The sequence below is a fragment of the Mustela lutreola genome, chromosome 12, assembly GCF_030435805.1.
Source record: "Mustela lutreola isolate mMusLut2 chromosome 12, mMusLut2.pri, whole genome shotgun sequence".
Taxonomy (NCBI): Eukaryota; Metazoa; Chordata; class Mammalia; order Carnivora; family Mustelidae; genus Mustela; species Mustela lutreola.
In genome coordinates, this window is record NC_081301.1 from 29,910,967 (window position 1) to 29,928,120 (window position 17,154).

Genomic DNA, 17,154 nt, shown 5'->3' on the forward strand with positions numbered 1-17,154 from the left:
GTAGATCTGTTTATCATCAGACCTTCGTTCAAGGTCCAAAGTCTTCAGTTATGTGTGCTGAGGCCTCTCTTTATGCAAGAAGGCTGGAAAACATTTTCATTTACTCTCATTCAGCAACCAGTTCTTTTCTACTTCCAGCCCTTCCCCTCACTCTACCCTGACTTCAGAACTGCTGGATCCTTGGTTTGGGGCTCCCACATCTGGCTGACCTGCCGACTTCAGACCCTTCATCCTTATCTTGATCAGGCACTTTCTCCCTCACAGTAAGTGATTAAAAGCTTGACTCTTGTTTTCAGCTTGCTGCTTTCATCAGCTACTCTAACACCTAAGCTGCTCAGCTTTCTCTGTCTTCGTGGGCTGAGCTCCTATAGTGCCTTTAAATTGTTAGTCTGCCTGCAAATATTCTTGTACTGCTTGAAAAATAATAAGATAGGGGCACCTGGGTGGCTCAGTGGGTTGAGCCGCTGCCTTCAGCTCAGGTCATGGTCTTGGGGTCCTGGGATTGAGTCCCGCATCGGGCTCTCTGCTCAGCAGGGAGCCTGTTTCCTCCTCTCTCTCTCTCTGCCTGCCTCTCTGCCTACTTGTGGTGTCTCTCTGTCAAATAAATAAATAAATAAAATCTTTAAAAAATAATAATAATAAGATAATAATCTTAATATAATTCTATTAACTGCATTCCCACCTTTTTGTTGTTATATTTCTATGTGTTCTTTAAACCCCAGAAGACATTATTATTATTATTATTATTTTTAACATATGTCCGCATTTATTTATTTTTTTTAATTCACTTTAGCGGTTGTTAAGTAACTAGGTCTGTTCAGAGTTGTGTAAATCCGAGACTTTGTGTTCGGGGTAGGACAATTTTTCTCTTTGTTTATTCGTTGAACCCTTCTTCTTTTGATGTGAGAGGATAAAATGCCTAGTGATGAGATGAAGTGAAGTGAATGACACAGGCATTGTGACATAGCATTAGGCCACTATTGTCCCTTTGATGATATATTAGAAGGATCATCTGCTTTCTGATAGTGGTTGACCTCAGGTAACCAGACCGTTCTTGAGGTTCGTTAATTTTTCTTAATGTTGTTAGTCTTTCCAAACGAGCCAGGGAATCTTAAAGACATTTTGTTCGTGGAGGCGGCCGTCCGACCAAAGGACCAGATGGCAGAGATAACTTTAAGATATTGCTCTTCTCTCTTTTGTAGGAATTATTACTTCTTTGTCTTCATCTTAGGGAAAAGACTAGGAGAAAAGATGCAGTCAACTGCAGTAATTGCGAGGAAGATTCTCTGGCAGCGAGCTAGAAGCAGCAGGCCTGACCCCGCAGGGACACCCACCTGACCGCGGAGCCCCAGGAACGCGCGCGTCTGCGCCCGTGCCCGTTGGGGGACGTGCTCTCTGCGCCAGCCCGGCCCGCTTCGCAGCTCAGCTCCGCGGGCGGGAGGCGAGCGGGAGGCGAGCGGACATTATTATTTTTATTTTAAAGTCTTTTAAGTGCATTTAAATACACACATGAGTATGTGTGTTTACATATTAAAGACATTTTTTTTTTAAAGATTTCATTTATTTGAGAGACAGAGAGACACAGACAAGGGAAAGGGTGCTCTCTTTGTCTTCTATCCCCCCACCCCTACCCCCCAAAAAACGAATAAAAAAACACCACAACAAAGTTCCTTTCTAATCATTCCACTCTCTTGGCTATTTCTGTGCCTCTTGTTATGGACTGTTTGCTCTCATCATCATCATGGATCAATTTTCTTGATTCTCTTCTGTCTTATAATATTTACAATCATACTCCAGATATTTCATATAAAAGAAGTGACCAGAATAAGTAATATTTACCTCAAGAAAAGAGCAAAGCCCTACAGTGTCAGGATGTTAGAATTAAAGGCTGAGGGGCACCTGGGTGGCTCAGTGGGTTAAAGTGTCTGCCTTCAGCTCAGGTAGTGATCCCAGGGTCCTGGGATCACCCTAGCATTGAGCTCTCTGCTCAGTGGGGAGCCTGCTTCCTCCTCTCTCTCTGCCTGCCTCTCTGCCTACTTGTGAACTGTCTGTCAAATAAATAAATAAAATCTTAAAAAATTAAAAAAATTTAAAAAAAAAAAGAATTAAAGGCTGAACCCATCTGACCTGTGGTTGACCTGGGTCTGGGCTTGCTGCTGCTTTTTTTTTTTTAAAGATTTTATTTATTTGACAGACAGAGATCACAAGCAGGCAGAGAGAGAAGGGGAGGCTGGGCTCAATCCCAGGACCCTGAGATCATGATCTGAGCCGAAGGCAGAGGCTTTAACCCACTGAGCCACCCAGGTGCCCCACCTGAGTCGGGGCACCACTGCCTTCAGATATTTCTGGGTATGGGATTAGGCCTTCCTCATTAGAAGAAACTGCGGGCTAAGCATTGGTGAACTTCTTGAGATATCTTTGGCTTTTTATGGCCATGTTGCTAGCTTTTCTAACTGTAGGATATTTCTCTCTGGTTTAGAATTCTTCTAGAAAAAGGATCACTAAGGAAATTTCTTTGCTCTGTAGTCCCACTTCTGGCTTTCCAGGGAAATCTATTTGGCTATCTCCCCCTTCCTTTGGAAGTTAGCTGCTTTGCTTTATACGAAAGACTTGCAATGCCTCTGACAGATTTCTCCCTGTTCATGCCTCTGCTAGCTTTCTTTGATGTATTGTCCTAGAGTATGTGGCCAAATCTCCAAGTCCTTGGAGAAGGACTCTGGCTAGGATCTCTCAGAATTCTAATCTATCAAAACAGCCTGCACACATCCATTAAAATTGCATTAAATGTTCTGTTCATTTCTCCTCATTTTTCTTTATGGGGGATTCTTTTTTGCTGTTTTATCATAGATGAAATCACTCTGTAGAAGAGAAAGTTTCCTCTCTCGTAGGAGGAACCTATCACTCACTGGAATTTAATTCATTTAGATTCTTGGCAATCTAATGAGTTTAAGAAAAAAAAAATTTCATTTTGTCTTTATCTAGGTAAGTTTAGGTTATTAGAATGGAAACAATGGCCATTTTTGTGACTTTCTTCACACTAACCCGAAGGGGAAAGGCATTCCTTAATCTTTAAGACAAAGATTATGAAAAGCTTAGCAAATTTTTCTGTACCTGAAGGTTCTGTCAGCATCTGGTTTTGCTTATGCCTGGAGAAGTCTAACTACGAAGCTGTGAGTATTTTTTCTTTAGGGAGTAACACGTACGTCAACCTCCTTGTTCTCCTCAAAGAGTTTGTCCTCATTCTTTTGGGAAGATTTGTCTGGTTTTCATGCTCTCTTAGTAGCAGAGTCACCAGCTCCATATATGTAGATGTTTAACAAATCCCCTCTTTTCTTTTTTCTTTAAGAAGCGTATTTATTTATTTAATTATTTGAGAGAGTGAGGAAGAGACTGCAAGTGAGGTGAGCAGAGGGCGAGGGACAAGCAGACTCTGTGCTGAGCAGGGAGCCCGACATGGGGCTCAATCCCAGGACCCTACGAATATGACCTGAGTTGAAATCAAGACTCAGAACTTTAACCGATGGAGTCACGCAGGCACCCCAACAAACCCAATTTTCAGCCGCACATCTCACTCTTGTCCTCTACTGCATCTAACTTTTCAAGGGCTCTGGATGGCCAATTGTGAGATCGTCCTTGGATGTGCTGATATCATTTGTGCCTATTTGGCTGTTGCTTCCTCCACTCTGGTTCATAATTACTATAAAAGGCATCTACTTGTTTTATGTCTTCCACATATTTGCTAAAAGCTCTCCGGTATCTTGCACTTGCAGATAATATCAGGATATTTTTATTTATTATTTATTTATTTTATTGTATTTACTTGTTTGTTTGTTTATTTATTTGTTTGTATTTACTTGTTTGTTTGTTTATTTATTTGTATTTACTTGTTTGTTTATTTATTTGTTTGTTTATTTTGAGAGAGATCACAAGTAAGCAGAGAGGCAGGCAGAGAGAGAGGGGAAAGCAGGCACCCTACTGAGCAGAGAGTCCGATGCGGGGCTCGATCCCAGGACCCTGGGATCACGACCTGAGCTGAAGGCAGAGGCTTTAACCCACTGAGCCACCTAGGGGCCCCTGTATTTGTTTATTTGACAGAAAGAGAGAGAGCACAAGCAGGGAGATTGGGGGGCGGGGGAGAAGCAGGCTCCCTACTGAGCAGGGAGTTTGATGCAGGGCTTGATCCCAGGACCCTGGGATGACGACCCCAGCTGAAGGCAGACATCTAAGGACTGAGCCACCGAGACGCCCCTATATCAGGATATTTTTAGAGCTGAATCCCAAGCAGCCAGGTTCCTGGTCCAGTTCACCTTTCCTTAATCTTATCACTGTCTTATTTAATTTTCCCATGTATATATTTTTTTACATCCAGGTCTTACTACAAACGTTACTGAGAATCATCCCAGGTGCCTCATTGTGACAATGATTCAGCTGACAGCTACCCCTGCAAGTGCGCTTGTTGATGAACCCGTGCACATTCGTGCTACTGGCCTGTCTCCCTTTCAAGTAGTGATTCTTCAGGCCTCCCTGGCAGATGAGAAGGGGAACCTGTTTCATTCTCAAGCCTACTATAAGGCCAATGAAGCTGGGGAGGTAGACCTGCAGCAGGCCCCTTCGCTGGGAGGTGACTACATCGGAGTCCACCCTATGGGTCTCTTCTGGTCCCTGAAACCTGAAAAACTTTTAATGAAATTGATGAAAAAAGATGTGGTGAATAGCCCCTTCCTGGTCCAAATAAAACTTTATGATTCAAATTTGCAATTATCCGACATCGCCACCACTGCTCCAAAAGTCAGCCTGACTTTGGAGAGGTGGTATGTAGCACCTGGTGTCAAACGGATCCAAGTTCGGGAAGGCCCTCTTCGGGGAACCCTCTTCCTCCCTCCTGGTGAGTAAAATTAACCTGGTTACTGTCATCCTTGTGCTCCCTCTTTCCAGTGCCTAATCCTTCTAGAGGTTTAACTTGCATATGGATAGTATATAGTATAGTCCTTTCCAGCCTTAGAATCAGGGCTAACTCTGGGTCAGAACAAGAATATGGTGAGGCCACATTCCAACTCAAGTTGGATCTCAACAGTTCTGGAGTTTGTCTAAGGATATGACTATATGTAGTTTATGGAGTCCCTGAATTATGGGTCTTCATAGCTTTGGATTTATGTGAAATCCATCTGTGTTAAAGGCAACTCCCTGAAGATTCACCTCCTGATATTGATTGTGTCCCAGCTTCTTTTGGGAGTTCTGTCTTGCCTGAGTTTCAACTTAGGTGTAGGTCATTGAATCAAATAAGCTGGTGATACAACGGACTGAAATGTTGCAACAAATATAGAGGATGCAAAGAGACTCTATACTCTCTAGTTCCATAAATATTGCGTATTTATAGGACATTCCATACATCTGCAGATACACAACATGGTCCCTACCAGAAAAGTCAGTTTCCCGCAGTGATTTCCACATACCAGTAAGTGGTTCAAAACGTGTACTGGTACATTTCTCAGGTTTTATTGTGGGACTGAGTGAAGCAAAGTCAATTTCCCAGAAGTAGCCCTCGACAGGTCCGGGTCTCAGGTGTGTCTGAGAGCCCCTTCTTTAAGCATGAGCTTCTATCTGGGACACAGCCATCGTATCATCAGAATGTACTGCCTCTCTCTCTGCTTTCAGAAACAGAAACATGTAGAAGTGAGATTGGTAAAGGAAGCCTGAAGTGTTCAAGGTGGTTCTTGACAGCATAGAGTTATAGATGATGTAGAAGGAATAAAAGCTTCCCTTTCGGGGTGGCTGGGTGGCTCAGTAGATTAAGGCCTCTGCCTTCGGCTCAGATCATGATCTCAGGGTCCTGGGATCAAGCCCCGCATCAGGCCCTCTGCTAGGCAGGAGCCTGCTTCCCTTCCTCTCTCTCTGCCTGCCTCTCTGCCTACTTGTGATCTCTGTCTGAAAATAAATAAATAAAATCTTTAAAAAAAAAAATAAAAAGCTTCCCTTTCTACAATCATCCTGACACGTACAGTCATAAATCTCAGTATTTGTACACCTAGTAATTAGCATAGAGACACCATCATTGTGTGTAGGGATGGGAAAGTAAGTGGCACAAATGTCTGTGCCTCTCCTATTCCACCTCAGTTAAAAATCTACATATCAGTGATATCCCCATCACCTGGGTGATGTGCTGGGTTAGAGGGTACTTTTGGTGAATCCTCGAGGATACTGCATGTTCTGTGTGTCCTGCTTGTTCTGTGGGGATAGATACAAAAGAGCATTGAACTGTGTGGGGCGAAAAGAGGATTGAGTCAGGGCTCAAAACAATTCTCAACTACAACATTCTTCCATGATCAGAGGCTCGTTACTCTTTTTTTTTTTTTTAAAGATTTTATTTATTTATTTGACAGAGAGAAATCACAAGTAGTCGGAGAGGCAGGCAGAGAGAGAGAGGGAAGCAGGCTCCCCGCCGAGCAGAGAGCCCGATGCGGGACTCGATCCCAGGACTCTGAGACCATGACCCGAGCCGAAGGCAGCGGCTCAACCCACTGAGCCACCCAGGCGCCCCGAGGCTCGTTACTCTTAAGTCCTCCCTCCTCCTGGCAATCAGGAGATGAAAAGCAACTTTATTCATTTATTGAAGCAGTATTTTTAAAAATGTATTTTATTTTATTTGTTTATTTGACAGAGGAGAGGAGAGAGAGAGAGCACAAGCAGGCAGAGTAGCAGGCAGAGGGAGAGGGAGAAGCAGGCTCCCTGCCAAGCAAGGAGCCTGACATGGGGCTCGATGCCAGGACCCTGGGATCATGACCTGAGCCGAAAACAGTCGCTTAAGCAATTGAGTCACCCAGGCGTTCCTTGAAGTGGTATTTTAAAGCGAAGATATATTTAGTACCATTTTATTGCTCCCTTTCTCAAGATGAGAAAACATAGCAATGTTTTGTTTTGAAAACTCCCAATATCCTTTAAATCAAGTCACACTTTTTAAAAAACATTTTTATTTTTAAGTAACATCTCACTTACTTATCTCTTTAAGTACTAACATGGGGCTTGAACTCAACCCCAAGATCAAGAGTCACATGCGCTACTGACTTAGCCAGCCAGATGCCTCCATAGATGGGACAAGTCTACCTCCGTTAAAATCACTTACTGGAGACTAGAGTGCCTCCAAGAAGTGCATCATAAATTTGTTTTTGCTTTATTTAGAAAACTAGCTGCCTACACAGAGCGTGTGTAGAATGACACTCTGACCATCCCTACTCTTTACCAGTGTTAAGTTTCAGGGAATAAACAGATTGTTGTCACATGGAAGGTCTTACCATTTACACCTGCTTGACTGTAAGATTTTGTCGCTGTTGTCAGATGAGTGGAATAGAGCAGTGTGAAGTCCAGATTTTAGCTAACAGTCATTTCAATAGCTTTCTTTGAAGTCATATATTTTGAGTTATATATACTTTGAGAACTCAATTAAATCTGTAGAGGCTTTCATTAGTAAAATGCACACATAGGGGTCCCTGAGTGGCTCAGTTGGTTAATCGTCCTACTCTTGGTTTCGGCTCAGGTCATATCTCAGGATCCTGAGACTGAGACCCCTGTTAGGCTCCCTGCTGAGCACGGAGGCTGCTTAAGAGTTCTCCCTTTCCCTCTGCCCCTCCCCCGTGCCACCCCATCCCAGCTTGCATGCTTTCTCTCTTAAAAAAAAAAAAAGAAAAGAAAAGAAAAGAAAGAAAGACCCACTTAAACCTATATTTTGCATATAATTTCAGGACCTTCACTGATTTCCTAAAGCCCAATTGTGTACCTTTTCATAGGTTAAAAAGTGCTTGCCTAATTTCAATGGCTTTCTGTACTCCAATACTACAGAAATGAACCACTGTGAGTCCTCAGGACCCCTTGGCTACAGAGATTAAACTTGTCAGTGAACATGGCTCCCAATCAGCCTTCCTGATACTATGTTCCATTAATGTATTCAATCAGCTTTAGTTCTGCCCCAGATACAAAGCTGAAAACTTGGGGATTCTACTGAAAATTTATGCTTCAATTCCAGAATTTGTGATGCATTTCTTTGTGTTGTCGTATTTTTCTTCTCATTTCCTTCCCTTCCCCTTAACCTCAGCTTTGTTTTGTTTTTTGTTTCTCAGGAGAGGGCCGTTTCCCAGGGATAATTGACTTGTTTGGTGGTATTGGTGGGCTGATTGAGTACCGGGCCAGTCTCCTGGCCAGTCGTGGCTTTGCCTCCTTGGCCTTGGCTTACTTTAACTATGAAGATTTGCCTGCCCAACCAGAAAAGACAGAATTAGATTATTTTGAGGAAGCTGTCAACTTTCTCCTGAGACATCCTAAGGTAATTTTTGCCTTTTCTTTTAGTCCTTGTTTGTTTGTTTTAAAGATTGTGTTTATTTTTTTGACAGAGAGAGACACAGCGAGTTAGGGAACAGAAGCAGGGGGAGTGGGAGAGGGAGAAGCAGGCTTCCTGCCAAGCAGGGAGCCCAATACGGCCCGATCCCTGGACTCTGGAACCATGACCCAAGCCAAAGACAGTCGCTTAACGACTGAGCCACCCAGGTGCCTCTTAGTCCCTGTTTTCAAATAACCATTACACCCTGTGGCTTCCCGTAACTTCCAAGTATGATTCTCCTCAGTGAACTGGAAGTTCTATGACATAGCCATCTTATTCACATGATTTCTTTCCCACCCAATGTCTTTTGCTCAGAAAGACAAAATGGGAAATTAGCCTGTGTCCATGATGGAATGGCTTCATTTAATTATTTTAAAGTTTTTATTTATTTGCCCAGGTGCCCTGAGCAATTCTCACTAAGAAAAAAATATCAGCAATTAACAAGGGATAATATGCAGCAACCCTAATATAGCAGGAAAAGCACATTTTAGAACTTAAAGAAGGTATGGATTGGGAAGTCCTACAGCATTATAATTAAGTCCTCTCCAATAGCTAAAAATCAGACTCACTCCTCAAAGGAAGATTATCTGTCTTGTACAGTCTGGTGACTATAATAATAATCAGAGAAGGTGATAATAATAAGAATTACATTTATTGAGGATGTGTATTGCTAATTACTCTAGTAAGCTCTTCACTTGTATTATCCCCTTTACTTCTCACAAGAACCTTTCGAAATAGCATCACCACCATAGTATTTAATAGATGAAGAGATTCAGGGTTAGAAAGGGTTAGAAGCTTGTCCAAATTCCCACAACCGGATGGGGTAGAGACAGAAATGCAACTCAGTTCCATCTGAATCTAAAGCCATTGCGTCTTGGATGCCTGGGTGCCTCAGCTGCTTAAGCATCTGTCTTCAGCCCCGCTCATGACCCCAGAGGGTCCCAGGGTCCTGGGATCTAGCCCCACATTGGGATCCCTGCTTATGGGAAGCCTGCTTCTCCCACTCCCCCTGCTGTGTTCCGTCTCTGTCAAATAAATAAAACCTTTAAAACAAAAAAATTGCTCTATGGGTATCTGGGTAGCTCAGTTGGTTAAATGTCTGCCTTCAGCTCAGATCATGACCCCGGGGTTGTAGAGTGGAGTCCCACATCGGACTCCCTGCTCAGCACTTCCCTTGTTCATGCTTATGCCCCCCCCCAAACAAATAAATAAATAAAGTCCAAAAAATAAAAGAACTGATCCAAGTAAAATTAAGTCTCTGTACCACACCCTATTTCATATAAAGGATCATCCAAAATATGATCAGAATTACAGTAATAAGATGAGCAATAATCACTAACAATCTACTGATGCATTGAATTTTTAAATAGCTATATTGTGCTGCGTTTTCTGCTTGGCTTAGATGAGAAATGAGGTTCCGTGATTCTGCTGTTCACTTCCTTAGCCTGCTTTCCCTTATACTTGCTGCATGACTTTTCCCTCAGCGTTCTTCCCAAAGTCAGCCAATGACTAATGACTTCCCAAAGTTAGTCAATGACTAATGAGACTTGGAAACCAGATTTCTCTCCTAGGCTCTTACTACTTCCACTAAGCCTGCTTCATGCTCTCTCTTCTGTGAGAAGAGAGACCACCCACCTTTCAATTCCTTATAGATCTTATTTCTCCATCTGTTGATTTTAAGTGTCTTCTAAGCATTCTAAATTCCCTGATCCCAAATTTGGTGGCAGAAGTTATAACAAGAGCTGGTGTTCTGCCAAATGTCTGCACACAACTGAGTCACTTGTTGTTGTTGTTGTTGATCTGTGTTGTACTTCCTTTTACTCTGTCTTCCCTGGCCAAATCCATTCTGAGTTCTCACCTTTCATTGCAGTAACTGTGACTCTGTATCTTTCATATTAAGACGTGGAACTTCAGAGCTTGAAAGGTCTTTTTAATTCAAAAGGAGATGATTCCGGTCACCCCTCTTAATATACAGGATAGGACCTCAGGTAGAATGTATTGGCCTTCCAAAGAGGCTGAAAAAATATATATATATTGCATAGGGGAATAGGTTCAGATCCATCAGAATCTACCCCCTGGGGCAATATACATGCCCCATAAAAGAAAAAGAGAATAGTTCTTATTGGTGTCCACTACACAGCATACAATAACTTCCCTTCTTGTTTGTCGCCCCCGCCTGACTTTTTTTTTGTATAAAGGTCCAAATTGTAGCCCATTTCCTCTGAGAATCTTTCCCTGATCCTGCTTTATTCCCTGGTAATCTGGGTTGGCAGCCTTGCCTATGTGCATTCTTATATCGCAGAATTTGTAAGCTACTCTAATTGTCTGTTTTTTTCCCTCCTGTCTCTCCATCGGGCAGTGAGTTCCTTGATGATAAAAGATGACTTACGCCTTTTTTCCCCTCTGTGTCCTCCGGCGGTTAGTACAGGGTGGGACAATCTAAACTCGCTTGCTTAGGGGCACCTGGGTGGCTCAGTCATTGAGTCATGATCTTAGGTCATGATCCCAGGGTCCCAGGATTGAGCCCATCAGGCGTTCCTGCTCAGCAGAGAAATCTGCTTCTCTCTCTCCCTCTGCCTACTTCTCTGCCTGCTTGTGTATGCTCTTTCTCTCTGTCTCTGCCAAAGAAATAAATCTTTTTTTAAAAATGCCTGCTTGATGACTGAAGGCGGAAGAGGAAGCTGAGCCAGGCTTCCTTTATGAAACCTTTCTCTAAAGGAGAAACCTTCCAGGGCAACCACGGCAGAGCTAGAATCCTCTGCTCACGTTTCCATTCTCTGTTCTACTAAACTCATCTTTTTTCTCAGTCTTTTCCTATAGAGTACCCTTTCCTCTGGACTTCTAGAGACCCTAGAATTGGTACAACGGTGTTGACCGATCAACTGTAACTTGACTTCTGTTATTCACATGAGTTACGGGCCTTTTTCTTCTTTTTCCTACTACATTGGTATTTCTTTAGGGCATTTTAAACTCAGTGCCTAACACCACGCTGAATCCATAGTATTTAATTTGGAAGGCCTGATATGTTTTTGAAGGAGTATTTCCTTTGAACGTTCATCATGTATTCCAGAACTCTAGAACTGGGCATGTGGGTGGGGTTAGTCCTTGCTTGGTTCCTACTGGTTGTTCAAGTTCTTTGGTTATTTGAGGTGGTAGCATTTTGCTAAATGGTAGACAGAATCAACATCTCATTTCCATTATTTTTAGGTCCTCGGCCCAGGCATTGGCATAGTTTCCATAAGCAAAGGTGCAGAGATTGGACTCTCCATGGCTATACACCTAAAACAAGTCACAGCTACTGTGCTTATTAATGGGCCCAACTTCATATTGAGCATTCCACAGGTATATCATGGTCAGATAAGTAAGCCCTTAGCCATCTCTCCACAATCGCTGTCCATCAATGCCTTGGGGTTAGCAGAGTTCCAGCACAGCTTTGAGGAAGCTAGACGTGAAGCCAGTGAGACGTCTCTTCTCCCCATTGAAAAGGCCCAGGGACATTTCCTTTTCATTGTGGGAGAAGATGATAAGAATCTCAACAGCAAAGTGTATGCTGAGCAAGCCACCCAACAGCTGAGCAGATACGGGAAGAACAACTGGACCCTGCTATCTTACCCTGGGGCAGGCCACCTGTTAGAGCCTCCCTATTCCCCACTGTGCTGTGCTTCAAAGATCTCCAGCCTCCACCTGTCCATTCACTGGGGTGGAGAGGTGACCCTACATGCCGCTGCCCAGGAGCATTCTTGGAAGGAGATCCAGAAGTTTCTCAGGAAGCATCTTGTTCCAGTTGTGACCAGTCAACTCTGAGAAGATATTCCTGAGGAACAGAGCAGCAATACTTCACGTGATCAATCAATCAATACTTCATTTGATTTTCATAGAGCAACATCTTTGATTTCTTATTGTGGTACGTTATACTAAGAGAAAGCAGGAGGGTGACTGACAATGTTCATGTCTTGACTTTGGAAAGGGAGAACGGTTTCTGTTTAATCCAATATCATACATGGAGAGTTTTATATTTTAAAAAGTACATTTAGGAAAAAAGAATACATTTAGGGCTCTATCTGCCCTAAAATATTCTGGTTTATTATTACAGCAATTGTCTTGGGGGAAGGAAAAATGACCAAAATAAATGACAGAATCCCCTGGTTTTAAAAACAGACATGAGTAGGATCAGGTGTTGATATTTGTTGATTTCTTAAAACTCAAATGAAATATGTTTAGATTTCTCATATATGAAAATATGCTCATGGCTCATGGTTACTTCATTGCCATTGAAAAACTAGAGCTTAAGAAACATTTCTTATTTTGAGGCAATATGGAAACTGTTATGGGGGTAACGCGATTGAGTCAACCTAAAATCAATAATTTAACAAAGGCTAAGAGAAGAGAATAAAGTAATATTTGTGTCAAAATGTATAGCATTTGAAAAAGAAACAATCTGAGGTTCCCAGAATTGCACTTTAGGGAAGGAGCCATGATACTGTGGGTTGTATACCTTATGGGCTGGCAAACTATTTCTCTAAGGTTCTACATGGCAAATATTTTCGGCTTTGTGGGCCATTAAGTCTCTGTCACTGTTGTTGAGGTCTGCCATTCAAACACCAAAGCAGCATAGACAGGCCATAATGAATGTTCATGGCTGTGTTCCATTTAAACTTTATTTATGGAAACTGACATTTGCATTTCATATAATTTTTACATGTAACAGAATAGTAATTTTCTTTTTCTTTTTTTTCTAAGCATTGGCCAATGTAAAAGCCACGCGTAGCTTGTGGGCAGTAGAAAAACAGGCTGTTGGCTAGATTTAGTTTACAGGGCATAGTCTGATGACCTTGGGTGTAGAACGATCCAAATTACTTTGTCCAAGGTCAAATTTGACGTATTTCCTCTAACGGGCAAGTCACAATCCACATATTCCTGAGCTACTGAATTGCAATGTGGAAGATAGATAATCAAGTGAAGAAGAGCCAGTAAAAGGGTGTTTTGAATGATTTTGTAGGTGTGGTGGGGGAGCCGACAAAGAGTTAGAGGGACAGAAGTAATACACAGGCGCTTCACGGTATCTGCCTAAACTCCTTTTCTTTCCTCTGCTTTCTGATACTCCCTCTGTTTAGAGTGAAATCATTCCATTCAGGATGAGCGAGGCTATTAGCCTCCCACCTTTCTCACTCAGAGAAGTTTTTCCATTTCCCACACCCAGTCAATCAGACTAGTCACTTCTTTGACTCTAATAATCATGTAATTGCAATGGCTAATACCGCCTATGGTATATGCTACATAATAACTATATAGATTAGATGCTACATCATTAGTTATATATGCCATATGCTATATAATAGCTAACATAGTGGGTTTAATGGGTATAATTATTTTTGTTTCCTCTTCCAGACTTCAGGAAGAATCAGATGTTTATGAGATATGATGTTTATGTTTTATATCCCTTGATTTACATTTTGTGGATTTTCAGAACCAAGAAGGTCTTAAAAATTTTTTTTCATATATTCTGTTCTGTATCACTACTACAAATATTGACAGGAAGGCAGATCAAAAAACCATTCTTGGCCAGCTTCTCTGACTTCTTGGAAATGTAACTGGTCTGCTTTTCAGGGTTGACTTCTTGTGTGCACCCATAAAGTATCTGCACCTGGTTAACTCATAGCATGGTCCAGGCCAGCTGGTAAACCCACTCTCACCTTCTGCATTTGGTCCACTTGGCTTTTACTGTCCTTGCACATTCTCTAAATGTGAGTTGTGTCTTCTGTCAGGCCCCTGACAGATGCATATACCACATCTCCTCTGCTAAAAGGTCGGCTCGCACGTGGCTGCAACAATCAGGGCAGACTTGCTGACCTTCAACTCTCAGCTGCCTTCCATGCCCATCACCATGAGAATCTGGGAGCTTGCTAAACTCTTTCACATGCTAGGAGTGCAAAAGGAGACTTGCATGCGCTATCTCCTTTTGCCTATGCACACGATGTCCTGTTTCACTCTAACTTCCCAACTCTAAACCGGAAGCAGGACAAAACCTTCTTCTATAGATTCCAGTTTCTTACTTTTCTTTTCTTCTTCTTCTTCTTCTTTTTTTTTTCCTAGCTTCTCACAATCCATTCCCACCTTGGTCAAGGCTCAGACCTTCTCTCTAGGCAGAACTCTTCTGAAAGATAAGCCCCAGGACCCAGACTTAATGGAATAAAGCTTCTGAGGAAGAATAAAGCAATTACTAAGAACATCACTGCTGTCAGAGAGGCATTAGTAAAGATCATCTTTGCCTTACAAGAAATAGGCCAGAGGACACAGATATAGCTAAATCATAAAGGTGCTACTTAATGGCAGGCTTTTTTGGGGGGTACTGATCTATGTCAGCCTTCTCGTACTGAGTAGTAGAGGTGCAGAGAAAATTACACGATGAATTAAAAGCAGGGCTAGAATCAGAACCCAGGGACTCAGACCTAAATTTTCTCTGTTACACTGTGTTGAGATTTTCCCCAATGGCCTGTTAATCTCCAGTCTCTGGAAATTTGAAATAAATTTGGGTCTATACATTAATACATTGTTTTCGCTGTTTTTGGCTTAGGAGATCTAGGGACACGACAAGTTCTATATTTACTCTTACTAGGGAGAAATTTTTTAGCTTCTAAAGATGATCAGGGCCATGCCTGGGTCTACCGTTGAGGAGGAGTCAGTTTTCCACTGATTGTGTTGTAGCTGTGTGGAAGCCCAGTGAACCCCAAGTGCATTCATATTTACCCCCATTAGAATAGTCTTCATTCCATAGGCACTAATTTTCATGCTTTTCTTCTGTCTCCTTTGAAGGCAACCAGAATACATCACCCCAAAATATGTCTCTTTAACAAAAATCAGCAGTTAAAACGGCAGATACAAGAAGGGCCCTCTGACCCTTCCTTTTTCCCTCCTCAAAGCAGGAGGAAACTCCCAGACGGAAGGTGTCCTCCCCACAACCAGAAGGAAAGTAAAATTCTTACCACCAAAGACAGAAACTGAGATTGAGAGAATTCTATACAAATAGACCTTGTTCGAATGATTATCCTCCTTCTGACTGCCCACATAGTTACTTTTCCACAATGGTCTCTCTCTTTGTTCAAGCTAATATAAAAGCAAGTATTTGCTTTTCTTTGGGGCTCATTCCTCATGAGGGCTCCTGTGCCACACGAAACTTACATTAAAAACTTTTATGTACTTCTCACCTCTTAATCTGTCTTATGTTGGTTACGTTTCCAGGCCCAGTAAATATACCTTAAGAAGGTGTGCATGGAGAGAGAGGGAGAGAGATTGATTGATGTTAAGGAATTGGCTTATGTGATCGCAGGGTCTCAAACCTTCAGGACAGGCCAGAAGGCCAGAAGAATTGATGTCGCAGTCGTGGTTCTGAAGGCAGACTGCAGGTAGATATCCTTCTGCCCGAGAGGACTTCAGTCCTTTCTGCATGGTTCATGCCTGCTATTGATAACTCCCCAAGTCTCTTCTGTACGCAGTCATCACTTCACTACCTGGTGTCCCCACTCCTCATATGCTATAGCCTTTAGGGGCCCATGGACAGCTAGGTTCCCCGATGTTTTCTGTTCTGGGCAAGCGGAGTGGAAAAGATCTGACTCTTTGCCAACCTGCCCCCACTTTATTACCTGGGTGCCACAGCATCCTGTCTTGCCCACCCTTTCCTGCACTGCTCTTAGAATCTTCATAAAAATGACACTGATCCCACCCTGGGACCTGATCTTGAGAATTAGTCCCTCAGCTGGGAGCCTTGCTATTCTGCCAAGATACCTCTCACCTGCTATGAGAGCTGTGTGCTGAGACACCATTCTCTTTCCTCAGTACTTCCAATCTGCCCGTGACTTCCAAGACCAGTCCTTTCCCCCCAGGCTAATATTTCACTTTCAGTGCATTTATATATCACTCTTATTTAAGAAGTCAAAGCACAGGGGCACCTGGGTGGCTCAGTTGTTAGGCATCTGCCTTCAGCTCGGGTCATGATCCCGGGGTTCTGGGATGAAGCCCTGCATCAGACTTCCTGCTCCGAGGGAGTCTTGGTTCTTCCTCTGCCACCTCCCCTGCTTGAGTTCCCTTTCTTGCTGTCTCTCTCTCTCTGCCAAATAAATAAGTAAAATCTTAAAAAAAAAAAAAAAAAAAAAAAGAAGAAGAAGAAGAAGAAGGAGAGAAATCAAAGCCCAAGGGAAGTAAAACAATCTGCCTGAGGTCAGATCACACGGCCAGTTAAAGAGTCCGGGTTCCAATCTAGGTCTCTCTGATTCCAGGGACCGGTGGTCTCCCGGGTACAGAAATGAAAGGTACAGTAATGAAAAGACACAGTGCCCTCCCCCAAGCAAGTCTGGAGGCGCAGTCTACAATCTGAAAACCTGATCATTCCTGCATTTTGACCATGGACTTGGACTGAGGGCATTAACAGTGAGGCAGGTTTCAGAGGTTCTGGTCTCGAGGAGGCGTTTTTGCATCAGGAGGGTTTCCGCTGTCCCTTGGAAGAGCAGTTCAAAACCCAGCTATGCCTTAGCAATCCCCTGTTGAACATACAGACCCCAGGACCTTATTCTGGTTAGAATCTCCTGGTGCGGATTTACTGCGTCAGACGTTTGGGACTTACCGTGTTAGACGCTGAGACCACAGACTCAGAGGAGGAAATCCCCGAGGAGACCAGAGCCAGCAGTGGGGAGGAGGAGTCAGGGAAGTGCTTAGAAACCAAAGTCCTGTGATGAAACCTGAGATTCCGTTGTGAAACACTTGGACTGAGAGGTACAGCTGCCGGCCCGAGA

The 17,154-nt window shown here is 42.9% G+C and overlaps 1 protein-coding gene and 1 long non-coding RNA gene across 4 annotated transcripts; one reads left to right on the forward strand and one right to left on the reverse strand.

The window, feature by feature from the left end:
• Positions 1–73: 73 nt before the first annotated feature.
• Positions 74–12,172, forward strand: LOC131812402 (bile acid-CoA:amino acid N-acyltransferase-like). Of its 2 annotated transcripts, XM_059141875.1 has the most exons (5): positions 74–263; positions 2,983–3,170; positions 4,370–4,885; positions 8,112–8,314; positions 11,576–12,172. In XM_059141875.1, the coding sequence occupies exons 3-5, from the start codon at positions 4,420–4,422 to the stop codon at positions 12,170–12,172; spliced, it is 1,266 nt and encodes a 421-aa protein (XP_058997858.1). In that variant the 5' UTR covers positions 74–263; positions 2,983–3,170; positions 4,370–4,419. The 2 variants fall into 2 exon arrangements, with proteins under 2 accessions (XP_058997858.1, XP_058997860.1); XM_059141877.1 differs by lacking the exon at positions 2,983–3,170.
• On the reverse strand, positions 8,731–17,075 carry LOC131812404 (uncharacterized). 2 transcript variants are annotated; one of them, XR_009346335.1, is made up of 4 exons: positions 16,986–17,070; positions 16,315–16,472; positions 14,422–14,522; positions 8,731–12,182 (listed from the first exon to the last, which is right to left on the reverse strand). It is a non-coding gene; the product is annotated as an uncharacterized LOC131812404 (long non-coding RNA). The 2 variants fall into 2 exon arrangements; XR_009346334.1 differs by lacking the exon at positions 16,315–16,472 and having other exon boundaries at positions 16,986–17,075.
• Positions 17,076–17,154: the final 79 nt, after the last annotated feature.

What these genes read in the sequence shown, in the direction of transcription:
- LOC131812402 (XM_059141875.1), top strand. Translation starts at nt 4,420, where the DNA reads ATGATTCAGCTGACAGCTACCCCTGCAAGTGCGCTTGTTGATGAACCC. An exon ending in AACCCTCTTCCTCCCTCCTG is followed by an intron (nt 4,886 to 8,111) that starts GTGAGTAAAATT and finishes TTTGTTTCTCAG; the next exon opens with GAGAGGGCCGTTTCCCAGGG. An exon ending in TTCTCCTGAGACATCCTAAG is followed by an intron (nt 8,315 to 11,575) that starts GTAATTTTTGCC and finishes CATTATTTTTAG; the next exon opens with GTCCTCGGCCCAGGCATTGG.